Source organism: Salvelinus fontinalis, chromosome 15 (assembly GCF_029448725.1).
Source record: "Salvelinus fontinalis isolate EN_2023a chromosome 15, ASM2944872v1, whole genome shotgun sequence".
Classification (NCBI taxonomy): domain Eukaryota; kingdom Metazoa; phylum Chordata; class Actinopteri; order Salmoniformes; family Salmonidae; genus Salvelinus; species Salvelinus fontinalis.
This window is the reverse complement of record NC_074679.1, coordinates 10,616,831-10,634,612: the sequence shown is the minus strand read 5'-3', so window position 1 is coordinate 10,634,612 and position 17,782 is coordinate 10,616,831. Positions and strand designations below refer to the sequence as shown.

The 17,782-nt window shown below is 46.5% G+C and overlaps 1 protein-coding gene across 1 annotated transcript in view; it reads right to left on the bottom strand.

Moving 5' to 3' along the window:
- Positions 1-17,782, bottom strand: part of xdh (xanthine dehydrogenase) — an 88,173-nt gene that overhangs the window by 57,128 nt on the left and 13,263 nt on the right. Inside the window, exons 8-10 of the mRNA XM_055862691.1 lie at positions 7,688-7,780; positions 496-640; positions 209-301 (exon numbers count right to left, since the gene is read on the bottom strand). Of these exons, the coding sequence (XP_055718666.1) occupies positions 209-301; positions 496-640; positions 7,688-7,780 (331 nt within the window). The remainder of the gene's footprint in view (positions 1-208; positions 302-495; positions 641-7,687; positions 7,781-17,782) is intronic.

The following is a 17,782-nucleotide window of genomic DNA, read 5'->3' as shown; positions in this document are numbered from 1 at the left end:
GTGTGTTGTGTGGTGTGTGTTGTGTGTTGTGTGGTGTGTGTTGTGTGGTGTGTGTGTGTGTGAATGAGAGGCTCAATAGAAAGTGAATAACCGCCACGTCACTGACACACACAACATACTGTACACACGTTAGCCATGAACACAAAATCATACGTCTTGAAATGGCCTATCCCTGCCATTCCCAGCCAAACCCTTCTTCCCCTCTTACCCTCGTCAGTGTGCTGTATGGTGTTGAGCTCGGGGATGTATGCCGGGGCCAGAATAACAGGATACAACAGGTTCTTGAACTTCATCTCAATACCTGGGACGCAAACAGCAACAGGGACAACAGATCAATCAAACATGATCACTTAACTACAAACGTTCAGAACAGTGAGGCTGCATTTACACTGGCAACCCAATTCAGGTTTTTTTTTCTGCTCCCAATGATTGGTCTGATTAGTCTAAATTCCAATTAGTAGAAAAATAACTCCTTTAACTAGTTAGTTGTCTCACCGACTTCCGTGTTACCAACCACCATCTTGGCGTTTGGGTACTGAGTCTTAAGCTCTAGAAGTTGATCCAGAGAAGCTGGCTGGAGCCACAGAACCCTCTCTCCTCTGAACCTCAGCTGTTGAGAGGACTGGTCTTTACACAGGGACTGGAGAAAGAAAGAAAGAAAGAAAGAAAGAAAGAAAGAAAGAAAGAAAGAAAGAAAGAAAGAAAGAAAGAAAGAAAGAAAGAAAGAAAGAAAGAAAGAAAGAAAGAAAGAAAGAAAGAGAGAGAGAGAGAGAGAGAGAGAGAGAGAGAGAAAGGGAGAGAGAGAGAGAGAAAGAGAAAGAGAGAGAGGGAGAGAGAAAGAAAGGGAGGGAGAGAGAAAGAAAGGGAGAGAGAGAGAGAGAGAGAGAGAGAGAGAGAGAGAGAGAGAAAGAGAGAGAGAGAGAGAGAGAGAGAGAGAAAGAAAGGGAGAGAGAGAGAGAGAAAGAAAGGGAGAGAGAGAGAGAGAAAGAAAGGGAGAGAGAGAGAGAGAGAGAGAGAGAGAGAGAGGAAGGGAAAGGAGAGAGAGAGAGTGAGAGAAGGGAGAGAGAGAGAGAGAGAAAGAAAGGGAGAGAGAGAGAGAGAGAGAGAGAGAGAGAGAGGAAGAAAGGGAGAGAGAGAGAGAGAAAGAAAGGGAGAGAGAGAGAGAGAGAGAGAGAGAGAGAGAGAGAGAGAGAGAGAGAGAGAGAGAGAGAGAGAGAGAGAGAGAGAGGGAAAGAAAGGGAGAGAGAGAGAGAGAAAGAAAGGGAGAGAGAGAGAGAGAGAGGAAGAGAGAGTCATGAGCAGATGAGCTCCTGAATTTTGTTGCATGTTTTTACAAAAAGATAGATTTAGAGTTGGATAAACTTGTATTTTTTTACAAGGACATATACAGGATACTGCTCTCCGCAACATAACCTTCACAAATCAAATCTACAAACCTACAACCTGATTTTGGACAAAATTACCTGGAAGGATTCCCACTATCAAAGATTTTTACAGAAATTGCCCTGGCAAACCAACGACCAACAAGATAAGCACATCAGAAACCTGAAAACAGCATCAAACCTGGAACTAAGTGAGTAATGTTTAGTCTGAAGCTACTTTTAAAAGCCCCAAAGAATAAGACATTACAATAATCTATTTAAATTTGTAAGTACTGAATGCTAAATTAAGGCTACCAATCTTGCTAGGACAGATCCAGTTGCAACTTCAATTAGCACTGAGGTGTAAAGTGAGAGGTGTCAAAGCACTTGAGCCCAACAATGACAGGAGATTCACCGCCTCCCCCACCCACATAGAGAGGCCTTTGAGGCCACCTGCTCCATGGCTTCCCTCTGTGCAGAGGTCATGACAATACAGTACCCCTTGGATGTAAAAAATTTGAATGCACGGAAAGAGTACACAAAGATGCTCCTCATGGACAATCCAGAGACACTTTTTGCTGACTGCTTCAAAAAGGGGAATGTACTATAAGCAACTTAATCTTGCACACAGACCACCCCCTGACATGGCACAGTGCTATATTAATGTGGGGAAACTAAACAACGAGGACTCTGAGTCAGCCAATGTCAACCTGTACCAGTCCGGAACAGTAATGGTACAGGGCAACTCCAAACAGTTTCAGCTGTACTTCTATAGAATCAAAGAAGGAGCGCAGCAGGAGAAGCTCTCTCTTGATGAAGACTCCCCCACCCAGAGCTCTTCCTTAAACAACGCCACAGATGAGCAACCCCAAGCGGAAAGCCAATTCCCCAGCACAGATCACTACTCCCGATTTTGTTTAATTTATTTGCACCAAAAGAAAAGTGATAAATAACAATATAAACTAAAATAAACGGTGTGCAGGTGTGGTTGGAAGCCCAAGGCCTTATATAAAAACCACACCACAAAAAAACGATATACAATACATAAGTACACAAATAAAAAAGGTTTGTTAAAACAGATAACAAAACCCAATAATCATAAATGTACAAATGAACCAATCAGCACTCACAAAAATGTTTCTTTATAATATGATGTCACGCCTGCTCCTGCTCCCTCCCTCCATTGCCGGCCTACTAACCCCCGGTCCTGGCAACCCACATTGCGTACACCTGGCAACCATCATTGCGTACACCTGGCAACCATCATTGCGTACACCTGGCAACCATCATTGCGTACACCTGGCAACCCACATTGCGTACACCTGGCAACCCACATTGCGTACACCTGGCAACCCACATTGCGGACACCTGGCAACCCACATTGCGTACACCTGGCAACCCACATTGCGTACACCTGGCAACCCACATTGCGTACACCTGGCAACCCACATTGCGTACACCTGGCAACCCACATTGCGTACACCTGGCAACCCACATTGCGTACACCTGGCAACCCACATTGCGTACACCTGGCAACCCACATTGCGTACACCTGGCAACCCACATTGCGTACACCTGGCAACCCACATTGCCCACAAAAGCTCCTTATCATTAAGCACACGTGGACTTCATCACCACCCTGATTACTCTCCCTTCATATAGCCCTTAGTAGCCTCAGTCATCAGGAAGTATTGGTTTTGGTTGCGTTCAGTACGCTTCTCGTGTTTTGTAATGTCTTCATGTTTATTATTATTAAACTCACCTTCTGCTCCTGCTTCCTGACTCCCTGTGTATATGTTACATAATACTGCCTCAGAAATGATGGAAGTAGCAGAAGATTACACCATCTTCCAGACGATTGAGGAACAGGGTCATCTACTCCATCAACACCACGATTAGCTGGCTCTACTGGGTACGACCATGAACGAGGTCCTCACATTCTCCACTGACCTCGACACCACCAGCGAGGTTCTCCACACCTCTGATGGAGGGCCTCCTACAACACGTCGTCACAGTGAGCCAGTCCCCCAGCCTACCGCCCAGGTTAATGATGCCCAACTGTCCCTTCCAGAGAAGTATGACGGAAATCCATTGAAATGCCGTGGCTTCCTACACCAGTGCTCCCTTTCGCCTGTCAGACGAGAGCCCCCACCACCGAGAGGTTCAAGGTTGCCAAGGTAATTTCCCTGTTTACTGGACGGGCTTTGGAGTGGGCTGCGGCCGTCTGGGACATAGGAGAGGAGGAGCTGGGTTCCTCTGAGAGGTTCATGGCTCTGTTCAGGGCGGTCTTCGACCATCCTCCAGAGGGCAGAGAGGGAGGCAAGCAACTGTCTCAACTCCATCAGGGTGGTCAGACCGCTGCTGAATACGCCCTCACCTTTCGGACTGTGGCAGCCTCCAGTGGATGGAATGAGCCGGCTCTCCGTGGTCTGTACTGCATTGGACTGCGCGAGGAGGTCCAGACAGAGTTGGCATGTCGGGATGACAACATGTCCTTGGATGCTTTCGTCTCCATGGCAATCCATTTAGATAACCTTCTTCGGGTGCACTGGTGTCCACCTCACCACTGTCCTGAGGCAGAGCCTGAACCCATGGAGGTAGGGACCACACACCTCTTCGCGGCAGACCGGCGTCGTCTGAGATAGCTGTCACTCTGTCCCTATTGCAGCCAGGAGGGGAACCCGGCTTCCCTGATGTCCAGTGCGTCTGAACAATGGGTCCACTAGAGCAGTGGGGCGGCCACGTGATCTTCTGTCTCCCACGGTAGGCGTGAGTATTCCATTTTCATTGTTTTCTGACAAAACACTTTCTGGTTCCCATTTCACTGTCTGGCTGGCTCTCAAGTGTTGTCTCTACAGCTCTAGGGGACTCCGGTGCCGCGGGGAACTTCATTGACCAGGCCCACGCTTCCTCCCTGAACTTCATACCGGCTCTCCTCTCCTTTTCCAGTCCAAGCCCTGGATATGCGACCATTGGGATTCGGCACAATTACGCACGTCACAGCACCACTCACCCTCACCGTTGGACCCATGCACCAGGAAAGCCTTCCCTTCCTCATCATCCCTGCACCCGTACATCATCCTCGGCCTCCCGTGGCTCAAACTACATAACCTCACCATCTCCTGGTCAAAGATGAGAATCACTGCCTGGGAACCAGGATTTCGGAGGATCTGCTTTCCCGCACCCTGTGGTTCCACGTTGGTGGAGGGTCCTGTGAGTGTCCTCCAGCCCATCAATCAGTCTTACCGAATTGTTGGCCTCGTGTTTTGTGACGTAGATGTGGACATCCCCAAGGCTCTGGAGAAGGAACCCACTACTGCCACCTGCCCTCCAGAGCGCATCTACGTCCCCACAGGGGTGAGAGATTGGCTGTTGACCTGGGCACACACATCCCTCGCTATGGCGCAGAACGTTGCCTAGTATGTCAACTCATGTTCGTTATGTACATAGTCATTTAAACAACATCTTAAGGATCCGCCCCTTTTTTCAATTTTGCTCTAAAAAGACATACCCAAATTTAACTGGATATAGCTCAGGCCCTGAAGCAAGGATATGTACATTATTGGTACCATTTGAAAGGAAATACTTTGAAGTTTGTGGAAATGTGAATGTAGGAATGTAGAAGAATATAAGATAATAGATCTGGTAAAAGGTAATACAGAAAAAAAAACAATCGTTTTTTTTGGACCATCTTTGAAATGCAAGAGAAAGGCCATAGTGTACTATTCCAGCCCAGGTGCAATTTAGATTTTTTGGCCACTAGATGGCAGCAGTGTATGTACAACATTTTTGACTGATCCAATGAACCATTGCATTTCGGTTCAAAATTTTGTGGCAAGACTGCCCAAATGTGCCTAATTTGTTTATTAATAACTTTTCATGTTCAAAACTGTGCACTCTCCTCAAACAATAGCATTGCATTATTTCACTGTAATAGCTACTGTAAATTGGACAGTGCAGTTAGATTAACAAGAATTTAAGCTTTCTGCCCGTATCAGATATGTCTATGTCCTGGGAAATGTTCTTCTTACTTACAACCTCATGCTAATCATATTAGTCCATGTTAGCTCAACCGTCCCGTGGAAGGGACACCAATCCCGAAGAAGATTTAATTAACAATGTCTACACTATATTTCTGATAAATTTGATGTTATTTTAATGGACCATTTTTTTTTGTGCTTTTGTTTAAAAACAAGGACATTTCTAAGTGACCCCAAAGGTAGTGTATGAGCACAAACACGTGTGCAGTTGAAATTGGCAAGAAACACACAGAATTCTTTCCTCAGTACTGTGGGGTGAGACAGGGATGCAGCTTGAGCCCCACACTCTTCAACATATATATCAATGAATAGGCGAGGGCATTAGAACAGTCTGCAGCACCCGGCCTCACCCTACTGGATTCTGAAATAAAATGTCTACTGTTTGCAAATGATCTGATGCTTCTGTCCCCAAACAAGAAGGGTCTAAGGCAGTACCTAGATCTTCTGGACAGATTCTGTCAGACCTGGGCCCTGACGGTGAATCTCAGTAAGACAAAAATAATAGTGTTCTAAAAAAGGTCAAGTAGACAAGACTACAAACTATCTCTAGACACTGTTGCCCACAAAATAATTACACCTCAACCTAAATACACCACAGGTAACTTCCTCAAGGCTGTGAATAATCTAAGAGACAAAGCAAGAAGGGCCTTCGATGCCATCAAAAGGAACATGAAACTCAACATCCCAATTAGGATCTGGCAAAAAATATTTAAATCCAAGATCAAACCTATTGCCCTTTACGGTTGTGAGGTCTGGGGTCCGCTCACCAAACAAGAATTCATAAAATGAGGAAAAACACCTAATTGCGACTCAGCATGCAGAATTCAGCAAAAAAGATACTTTGCATACAATGCAAAACCCCAAACAATGCATGCAGAACAGAATTAGGACTATACTCACTAGTTATCAACATACAGAAAAGAGCTGTTCAATTCTACATCCACCTAAAAATAATGCTCACACATTCCACCACAAAGCCCTGACCTACAGAGATGAACCTATAGAAGAGTCCCGTCAGCCAGCTGGTTCTGGGGCTCTGTTCACAAACACAAACAGACCTCACAGAGCCCCAGGAGAGAAACACATTTAGACATAACAAAATTATGAGAAAAAATATATATATTTTTACACACTGGAAATAATCAACCAAAAAAACTGAGCAAACTAGAATACTATTTGGCTCTAAAACAGAGAGTCCCAAGTGCCAGAATACCTGACCACTTTCACTGACCCCAAATTAAGAAAAGCCTTGACTATGTACAGACTCAGTGAGCATATCCTTGCTATTGAGAGAGGAGTGCCGTAGGGCAGACATGGCTCTCGAGAGATTAAAGGCTATGTGCCGACTGCCCACAAAAGGAGATGGAAACAGAGCTCCAATTCCTAACCTTCTGCCAAATGTATGACAACATTAGAGACACATATTTCCCTCAGATTACACAGACCCACAAAAACAAATCAAACATTGATAAACTCCCATATCTGTTATGTGAAATACCGCAGTGTGTCGTCACATCAGCAAGATGTGTGGCCCGTTGCCATGAATTAAGGGAAACCAGTGAAGCACAAACAACATTGTACAAATACAACCTATATTTATATGTTTATTTTCCGATTCATAATTTAACAATTTGCACGTTGTTACAACACTAATAATATGTGTGTGATATTAACCAGTTATTTGTGTAATATTACATTTGAAATGTCTATATTCTTTCATGTTTAGCTTGTTTATCTATTTCACTTGCTTTGGCAATGTAAACATATGTTTCCCATGCTAATAAATCCCCTTGATTGATTTGAGAGACAGGGATATACAGACGGAGGTGAGAGAGAGAGAGAGAGAGAGAGAGAGAGAGAGAGAGAGAGAGAGAGAGAGAGAGAGAGAGAGATGAACAGAGAGATAGTGAAAGAGACGAACAGAGTGAGAGAGAGAGAGAGAAAGAGAGAGAGATAGTGAAAGAGACGAACAGAGAGAGAGAGAGAGAGAGACAAAGAGAGAGTGAGAGAGAGAGAGAGAGAGAGAGAGAGAGAGAGAGATGAACAGAGAGATAGTGAAAGAGACGAACAGAGAGATAGTGAAAGAGACGAACAGAGAGAGAGAGAGAGAGAGAGAGAGAGAGAGAGAGAGAGAGAGAGAGAGAGAGAGAGAGAGAGTGTGAGAGAGAGAGAGAAAGAGAAAGAGAGCGTGATGAACAGAGAGATAGTGAAAGAGACGAACAGAGAGAGAGGGGTAAGGGTATGTGTAAAGCCCCTGTGTGTGTTGATGTGCGTTAGTTTATCTACCATCAGCTCTGGTGGGAAGATGATCTCCTGAGTGGGGTCCAGAGGGAGGAAGTCAGCTGGGTCGTAGAGAGGAGCAGGCAGCACTGAGGTCCTCTGAGATCAATGACACGCCATTGAAACATGATTAACCAGTTATATGTATATTATTAACCAGTTATATGTGTATTATTAACCAGTTATATGTACATTATTAACCAGTTATATGTACATTATTAACCAGTTATATGTGTATTATTAACCAGTTATATGTACATTATTAACTAGTTATATGTACATTATTAACTAGTTATATGTACATTATTAACCAGTTATATGTATATTATTAACCAGTTATATGTACATTATTAACCAGTTATATTTACATTATTAACCAGGTATATTTACATTATTAACCAGTTATATACATATTATTATTATTTACCAGTTATATGCATATTATTATTTACCAGTTATATGTATATTATTAACCAGTTATATGTATATTATTAACCAGGTATATGTACATTATTAACCAGTTATATACATATTATTATTATTTACCAGTTATATGCATATTATTATTTACCAGTTATATGTACATTATTAACCAGTTATATGTATATTATTAACCAGTTATATGTATATTATTAACCAGTTATATGTGTATTATTAACCAGTTATATGTATATTATTAACCAGTTATATGTATATTATTAACCAGTTATATGTATATTATTAACCAGTTATATGTATATTATTAACCAGTTATATGTATATTATTAACCAGTTATATGTACATTATTAACCAGTTATATGTACATTATTAACCAGTTATATTTACATTATTAACCAGGTATATTTACATTATTAACCAGTTATATGTACATTATTAACTAGTTATATGTATATTATTAACCAGTTATATTTACATTATTAACCAGTTATATGTACATTATTAACTAGTTATATGTACATTATTAACCAGTTATATTTACATTATTAACCAGGCATATTTACATTATTAACCAGGTATATTTACATTATTAACCAGTTATATACATATTATTATTATTTACCAGTTATATGCATATTATTATTTACCAGTTATATGTACATTATTAACCAGTTATATGCATATTATTATTATTTACCAGTTATATGTGTATTACTGTTATGGATTTTATGTATAATGACTAAATGATGTATACATTTAAAGTAATGATAGGAGTCTAACTAACATAATTCTACACTGTCTCTGTATAATGATTTGAATGTTTATACATAGGAAAAGAGGAACTGGGGACAGACAACTTGTGACAGACAACTTGTGACCCCTGTGAAACTAATAACAGGAAGAAAGTCTCCCCACTCAGGGAGGGGAGAAACTGTTAGGCTTCCAGTAGATTATGTAACATGTTGCAGAATATGATAAACAATGTATGGGTTGGAATAAACTTGGAAACTGCATTGTCATTGTTAGAGAGGAGGGGCATTTATGACGAAATATGAGGTATATAAACCTATGTACATGGTATGATTGTTAAAGCTCTCGAGAATAAACATTCTGACTATTGTAGACTGGCCTCTGTCTGTTTCATTTCAACCAGAACCTTACAAACTCGGGGTTACAGACTGAGTATTACAAACTCTGGGTTACAGACTGAGTATTACAAACTCTAGGTTACAGACTGAGTATTACAAACTCTGGGTTACAGACTGAGTATTACAAACTCGGGGTTACAGACTGAGTATTACAAACTCTGGGTTACAGACTGAGTATTACAAACTCTGGGTTACAGACTGAGTATTACAAACTCTGGGTTACAGACTGAGTATTACAAACTCTGGGTTACAGACTGAGTATTACAAACTCTGGGTTACAGACTGAGTATTACAAACTCTGGGTTACAGACTGAGTATTACAAACTCTGGGTTACAGACTGAGTATTATAACTCTGGGTTACAGACTGAGTATTACAAACTCTGGGTTACAGACTGAGTATTACAAACTCTAGGTTACAGACTGAGTATTATAAACTCTGGGTTACAGACTGAGTATTATAAACTCTGGGTTACAGACTGAGTATTATAAACTCTGGGTTACAGACTGAGTATTACAAACTCTGGGTTACAGACTGAGCATTTTAATTGAAGTTCAGTTTATAGTTCAGAACATAATGTCACGTTCCTGACCTATTTATGTTAGTTGTTATGTGTGTTAGTTGGTCAGGACGTGAGGTTGGGTGGGCATTCTATGTTTTCTGTTTCTGTGTTGGTTTTGGGTTACCTGGTATGGCTCTTAATTAGAGGCAGGTGTTTGGCGTTCCTCTAATTAAGAGTCATATTTAGGTAGGCGTTGTCACAGTGTTCGTGGTGGGTGATTGTCTCCTGTGTCAGTATGTATGTTCGTGCCACACGGGACTGTAGCGTTTGTTTGTTTCGTTTCGTTTCGATGTCGTCTGTTTCCTGTACGTGAGTTTATGTTTAGTTATGTAAGTTTATGTTCAGGTTTCGTCAACGTCGTTTTCTTATTTTGTAAGTTTGTTAAAGTGTTTGTTTTCGTGTTGCCATCTTCATCGTTGTTATAAATAAAAAGATGGCTTATTTCCCAAATGCTGCGTTTTGGTCTGAAGATCCTTCTCTCCTCACCTCATCCGAGGATGAGGAGAGCGACAGCAATTACAGAATCACCCACCACGCTAAGACCAAGCGGCAAGGGAAAACTAAACGGAGTAAGGGACAGGAGAGAAAGGAGCAATGGACATGGGATGATGTATTGGACGGAAAGGGTTGCTACACTTGGGAGGAGATCCTGGCAGGTAGGGATCGCCTCCCATGGGAACAGGTGGAGGCACTGAGGAGAGCAGAGGCTACCGGGGAGAGGAACCGGAGCTATGAGGGAACGCGTCTGGCACGGAAGCCAAAAAAGCCCGTAAGTAATTCCCAAAAATTTCTTGGGGGGGGGCTAGGAGGTAGTGGGCCAAGGGCAGGTAGGAGACCTGCGCCCACTTCCCAGGCTTACCGTGGAGAGCGGGAGTACGGGCAGGCGCCGTGTTACGCAGTAGAGCGCACGGTGTCTCCTGTACGAGTGCATAGCCCAGTGCGGGTTATTCCACCTCCCCGCACTGGGAGGGCTAGATTGGGTATTGAGCCAGGTGTCATGAGGCCGGCTCACCGCGTCTGGTCTCCAGTGCGTCTCCTCGGGCCGGCATACATGGCACCTGCCTTACGCATGGTTTCCCCGGTTCGCCTACATAGGCCGGTGCGGGTTATTCCATCTCCCCGCACTGGTCGGGCAACCGGGAGCATTCAACCAGGTAAGGTTGGGCGGGTTCAATGCTCAAGAGTGCCAGTACGCCTCCACGGTCCGGTATTTCCGGCGCCACCTCCCCGCCCCAGCCTAGTACCTACAGTGTCTACACTACGCACTAGGCTACCAGTGCGTATCCTGAGGACTGTTCCTCCTCTACGCACTCTCCCTGTAGTGCGTGTATCTAGCCCGGTGCCTCCAGTTCCGGCCCCACGCACTAAGCTACCAGTGCGTCTCCAGAGCCCTGTACAAACTGTATCTTCTCCCCCTACTAATCCTGATGTGCTTGTCCTCAGCCCGGCGTCACCAGTGCCGGTACCACGCATCAGTTATAGAGTGGGCTTTGAGAATACAGTGTGCCCTGTCCCTGCTCCCCGCACTAGTAGGAAGGTGCTTATCCTTAGCCCGGTGCCTCCAGTTCCGGCACCACGCACCAGGTCTACAGTGCACCGTATCCGGCCAGAGCCATCCGTCTCCCCAGCGCCATCTGAGCCATCCGTCTCCCCAGCGCCATCTGAGCCATCCGTCTCCCCAGCGCCATCTGAGCCATCCGTCTCCCCAGCGCCATCTGAGCCATCCGTCTCCCCAGCGCCGTCTGAGCCATCCGTCTGCCAGGAGCCTGCAAAGCCGCCCGTCTGCCATGAGCCTGCAAAGCCGCCCGTCTGCCATGAGCCTACAGAGCCGTCAGCCAGACAGGAGCCGCTAGAGCCGTCAGCCAGACAGGAGCCGCTAGAGCCGTCAGCCAGACAGGATCTGCCAGAGCCGCCAACCAGACAGGATCTGCCAGAGCCGCCAATCAGACAGGATCTGCCAGAGCCGCCAACCAGACAGGATCTGCCAGAGCCGCCAACCAGACAGGATCTGCCAGAGCCGCCAACCAGACAGGATCTGCCAGAGCCGCCAACCAGACAGGATCTGCCAGAGCCGCCAACCAGACAGGATCTGCCAGAGCCGCCAGCGAGCCATGAGCAGCCAGAGCCGTCAGAGAGCCATGAGCAGCCAGAGCCGTCAGAGAGCCATGAGCAGCCAGAGCCGTCAGAGAGCCATGAGCAGCCAGAGCCGTCAGAGCGCCATGAGCAGCCAGAGCCGTCAGAGCGCCATGAGCAGCCAGAGCCGTCAGAGCGCCATGAGCAGCCAGAGCCGTCAGAGCGCCATGAGCAGCCAGAGCCGTCAGCCTGCCATGAGCGTCGAGAGCCGTCAGCCTGCCATGAGCGTCGAGAGCCGTCAGCCTGCCATGAGCGTCGAGAGCCGTCAGCCTGCCATGAGCGTCGAGAGCCGTCAGCCTGCCATGAGCGTCGAGAGCCGTCAGCCTGCCATGAGCGTCGAGAGCCGTCAGCCTGCCATGAGCGTCGAGAGCCGTCAGCCTGCCATGAGCGTCGAGAGCCGTCAGCCTGCCATGAGCGTCGAGAGCCGTCAGCCAGCCATGAGCGTCGAGATTCGTTAGTCAGCCATGAGCTGCCCTTCAGCCTGAAAAGGCTAGATACCCAGAACTGCCCATCAGTCCAGAGCTGTCTCTCTGTCCGGAGCTGCCTTTCAGTCCGGAGTTGCCCCTCTATCCTGATCTCCCTCTCTATCTTCATCTACCTCTATATTCTTATCTATCCCTCTGTCTTGATTTATCTCTCTGTCCCGGTGTTGTCCTTATTAGGTATGTTATTAAGAGGATTTTGTGGGGGAAAAAAGAGGGTGGACATTCTTGGAGGGAGGAAGCTAGGATGGATTATGGTGGGGTGGGAACCGCGCCCGGAGCCTGAGCCACCACCGTGGTTAGATGCCCACCCAGACCCTCCCCTAGACTTTGTGCTGGTGCGTCCGGAGTTCGCACCTTGTGGGGGGGGTAATGTCACGTTCCTGACCTATTTATGTTAGTTGTTATGTGTGTTAGTTGGTCAGGACGTGAGGTTGGGTGGGCATTCTATGTTTTCTGTTTCTGTGTTGGTTTTGGGTTACCTGGTATGGCTCTTAATTAGAGGCAGGTGTTTGGCGTTCCTCTAATTAAGAGTCATATTTAGGTAGGCGTTGTCACAGTGTTCGTGGTGGGTGATTGTCTCCTGTGTCAGTATGTATGTTCGTGCCACACGGGACTGTAGCGTTTGTTTGTTTCGTTTCGTTTCGATGTCGTCTGTTTCCTGTACGTGAGTTTATGTTTAGTTATGTAAGTTTATGTTCAGGTTTCGTCAACGTCGTTTTCTTATTTTGTAAGTTTGTTAAAGTGTTTGTTTTCGTGTTGCCATCTTCATCGTTGTTATAAATAAAAAGATGGCTTATTTCCCAAATGCTGCGTTTTGATCTGAAGATCCTTCTCTCCTCACCTCATCCGAGGATGAGGAGAGCGACAGCCGTTACACATAATTCTCGTAACAATTATTTACCATTTAATAGTTGTATTTTTCAAAAATGTTGGTTAATATATGTTGAAATGTTTTGCTCTTTTATTTATAATTCAAACATTTTATTTGAAGTTAAAATTTGTATTTTATAATATAGCGCTGAAATCGTGACTGCATATCACCTGTGTGACAGCACGGGTGGGATTGGCCAATAACTGTGAAACATTTCTCCAATCATCCAACAGACATTAGAACCTTCATGTAGATCATTTCTGGTTGTAAAACAAGTGTGTGTCTGACTCACGAGGTCCAGGTCACACATGTGACTGTCTACCCATCATGCCTTGTGGTTGTGATACAGGCACGGATAATCGATTTCTTCTACGTTCTTTCATAATACTGTTCTTAATGTGTTAGAACATAGTTCTTTGTCACTTAAATATCTGAGTTTCTCAACTTTTACTGAAATAACTTCAGCTATATGAGTTAAACTTGTTTTGTAAAGGCTTTTATGTAAAAAAAATGTTTTTATATCTCTGAGTTTTAAATGCAGGACTGTGATGGTACACTGCTCAAAAAAATTAAGGGAACACTAAAATAACACATCCTAGATCTGAATGAATGAAATATTCTTATTAAATGTTTTTTCTTTACATAGTTGAATGTGCTGACAACAAAATCACACAAAAATTATCAATGGAAATCAAATTTATCAACCCATGGAGGTCTGGATTAGGAGTCACACTCAAAATTAAAGTGGAAAACCACACTACAGGCTGATCCAACTTTGATGTAATGTCCTTAGAACAAGTCAAAATGAGGCTCAGTAGTGTGTGTGGCCTCCACGTGCCTGTATGACCTCCCTACAACGCCTGGGCATGCTCCTAATGAGGTGGCAGATGGTCTCCTGAGGCATCTCCTCCCAGACCTGGACTAAAGCATCCGCCAACTCCTGGATAGTCTGTGGTGCAACGTGGCATTGGTGGATGGAGCGAGACATGATGTCCCAGATGTGCTCAATTGGATGCAGGTCTGGGGAACGGGCGGGCCAGTCCATAGCATCAATGCCTTCCTCTTGCAGGAACTGCTGACACACTCCAGCCACATGAGGTCTAGCATTGTCTTGCATTAGGAGGAACCCAGGGCCAACCGCACCAGCATATGGTCTCACAAGGGGTCTGAGGATCTCATCTCGGTACCTAATGGCAGTCAGGCTACCTCTGGCGAGCACATGGAGGGCTGTGCGGCCTCCCAAAGAAATGGCACCCCACACCATGACTGACCCACCGCCAAACCGGTCATGCTGGAGGATGTTGCAGGCAGCAGAACGTTCTCCACGGCATCTCCAGACTCTGTCACATGTGCGTGTGAACCTGCTTTCATCTGTGAAGAGCACAGGGCGCCAGTGGCGAATTTGCCAATCTTGGTGTTCTCTGGCAAATGCCAAACGTCCTGCACGGTGTTGGGCTGTAAGCACAACCCCCACCTGTGGACGTCGGGCCCTCATACCACCCTCATGGAGTCTGTTTCTGACCGTTTGAGCAGACACATGCACATTTGTGGCCTGCTGGAGGTCATTTTGCAGGCCTCTGGTAGTGCTCCTCCTTGCACAAAGGCGGAGGTAGCGGTCCTGCTGCTGGGTTGTTGCCCTCCTACGGCCTCCTCCACGTCTCCTGATGTACTGGCCTGTCTCCTGGTAGCGCCTCCATGCTCTGGACACTACGCTGACAGACACAGCAAACCTTCTTGCCACAGCTCGCATTGATGTGCCATCCTGGATGAGCTGCACTACCTGAGCCACTTGTGTGGGTTGTAGACTCCGTCTCATGCTACCACTAGAGTGAAAGCACCGCTAGCATTCAAAAGCGACCAAAACATCAGCCAGGAAGCATAGGAACTGAGAAGTGGTCTGTGGTCACCACCTGCAGAACCACTCCTTTATTGGGGGTGTCTTGCTAATTGCCTATAAATTCCACCTTTTGTCTATTCCATTTGCACAACAGCATGTGAAATTTATTGTCAATCAGTGTTGCTTCCTAAGTGGACAGTTTGATTTCACAGAAGTGTGATTGACTTGGAGTTACATTGTGTTGTTTAAGTGTTCCCTTTATTTTTTTGAGCAGTGTATAACTCCTTGTTGGGCTTGACTATCCAGCTGGCTAATGTATTTATTCAAATTTCAACTGGACAAAGAACTGGCTTTTTTGTTTCACCTGCCGGTTCCTGGAAGGACAAGGACCGTGTGCGGAGACGGGATGACTGTTCAGACTCATAGTTGCCTAGAGACGTTTCCAGACCACGGCTGAAGTGTGGTGTGCTTTGGCGATGCAGCGACCGAGGCATCATTCAGGTGGGTGTTACGCTTTCAGCCATAGAGGACTAGATATGTACCTAGAAGCAGCTTCTTCAGAGATGGTGAGTTGCCCTCGTGAAGAGCTCTTGGCCTATGTCAGACTGACTGTTTATCAGCTCCACTCAAGCCAACAGACTAACAGCTCCGGTCAAACCAACAGACGAACAGCTCCGGTCAAACCAACAGACCAACAGCTCCGGTCAAACCAACAGACCAACAGCTCCGGTCAAACCAACAGACCAACAGCTCCGGTCAAACCAACAGACCAACAGCTCCGGTCAAACCAACAGCTCCGGTCAAGCCAACAGACCAACAGCTCCGGTCAAGCCAACAGACCAACAGCTCCGGTCAAGCCAACAGACCAACAGCTCCGGTCAAGCCAACAGACCAACAGCTCCACTCAAGCCAACAAACCAACAGCTCTGGTCAAGCCAACAGACCAACAGCTCTGGTCAAGCCAACAGACCAACAGCTCCGGTCAAGCCAACAGACCAACAGCTCCGGTCAAGCCAACAGACCAACAGCTCCGGTCAAGCCAACAGACCAACAGCTCCGGTCAAGCCAACAGACCAGCAGCTCCGGTCAAACCAACAGCTCCGGTCAAGCCAACAGACCAGCAGCTCCGGTCAAGCCAAAAGACCAGCAGCTCCGGTCAAACCAACAGACCAACAGCTCCGGTCAAGCCAACAGACCAACAGCTCCGGTCAAGCCAACAGACCAGCAGCTCCGGTCAAGCCAACAGACCAACAGCTCCGGTCAAGCCAACAGACCAACAGCTCCGGTCAAGCCAACAGACCAACAGCTCCACTCAAGCCAACAGACTAACAGCTCCGGTCAAACCAACAGACGAACAGCTCCGGTCAAACCAACAGACCAACAGCTCCGGTCAAACCAACAGACCAACAGCTCCGGTCAAACCAACAGACCAACAGCTCCGGTCAAACCAACAGACCAACAGCTCCGGTCAAACCAACAGCTCCGGTCAAGCCAACAGACCAACAGCTCCGGTCAAGCCAACAGACCAACAGCTCCGGTCAAGCCAACAGACCAACAGCTCCACTCAAGCCAACAAACCAACATCTCTGGTCATGCCAACAGACCAACAGCTCCGGTCAAGCCAACAGACTAACAGCTCTGGTCAAGCCAACAGACCAACAGCTCTGGTCAAGCCAACAGACCAACAGCTCCGGTCAAGCCAACAGACCAACAGCTCCGGTCAAGCCAACAGACCAACAGCTCCGGTCAAGCCAACAGACCAACAGCTCCGGTCAAGCCAACAGACCAGCAGCTCCGGTCAAACCAACAGCTCCGGTCAAGCCAACAGACCAGCAGCTCCGGTCAAGCCAAAAGACCAGCAGCTCCGGTCAAACCAACAGACCAACAGCTCCGGTCAAGCCAACAGACCAACAGCTCCGGTCAAGCCAACAGACCAGCAGCTCCGGTCAAGCCAACAGACCAACAGCTCCGGTCAAGCCAACAGACCAACAGCTCCGGTCAAGCCAACAGACCAACAGCTCCACTCAAGCCAACAGACTAACAGCTCCGGTCAAACCAACAGACGAACAGCTCCGGTCAAACCAACAGACCAACAGCTCCGGTCAAACCAACAGACCAACAGCTCCGGTCAAACCAACAGACCAACAGCTCCGGTCAAACCAACAGACCAACAGCTCCGGTCAAACCAACAGCTCCGGTCAAGCCAACAGACCAACAGCTCCGGTCAAGCCAACAGACCAACAGCTCCGGTCAAGCCAACAGACCAACAGCTCCACTCAAGCCAACAAACCAACATCTCTGGTCATGCCAACAGACCAACAGCTCCGGTCAAGCCAACAGACTAACAGCTCCGGTCAAGCCAACAGACCAACAGCTCCGGTCAAGCCAACAGACCAACAGCTCCGGTCAAGCCAACAGACCAACAGCTCCGGTCAAGCCAACAGACCAGCAGCTCCGGTCAAACCAACAGCTCCGGTCAAGCCAACAGACCAGCAGCTCCGGTCAAGCCAAAAGACCAGCAGCTCCGGTCAAACAAACAGACCAACAGCTCCGGTCAAGCCAACAGACCAACTGCTCCGGTCAAGCCAACAGACCAGCAGCTCCGGTCAAGCCAACAGACCAACAGC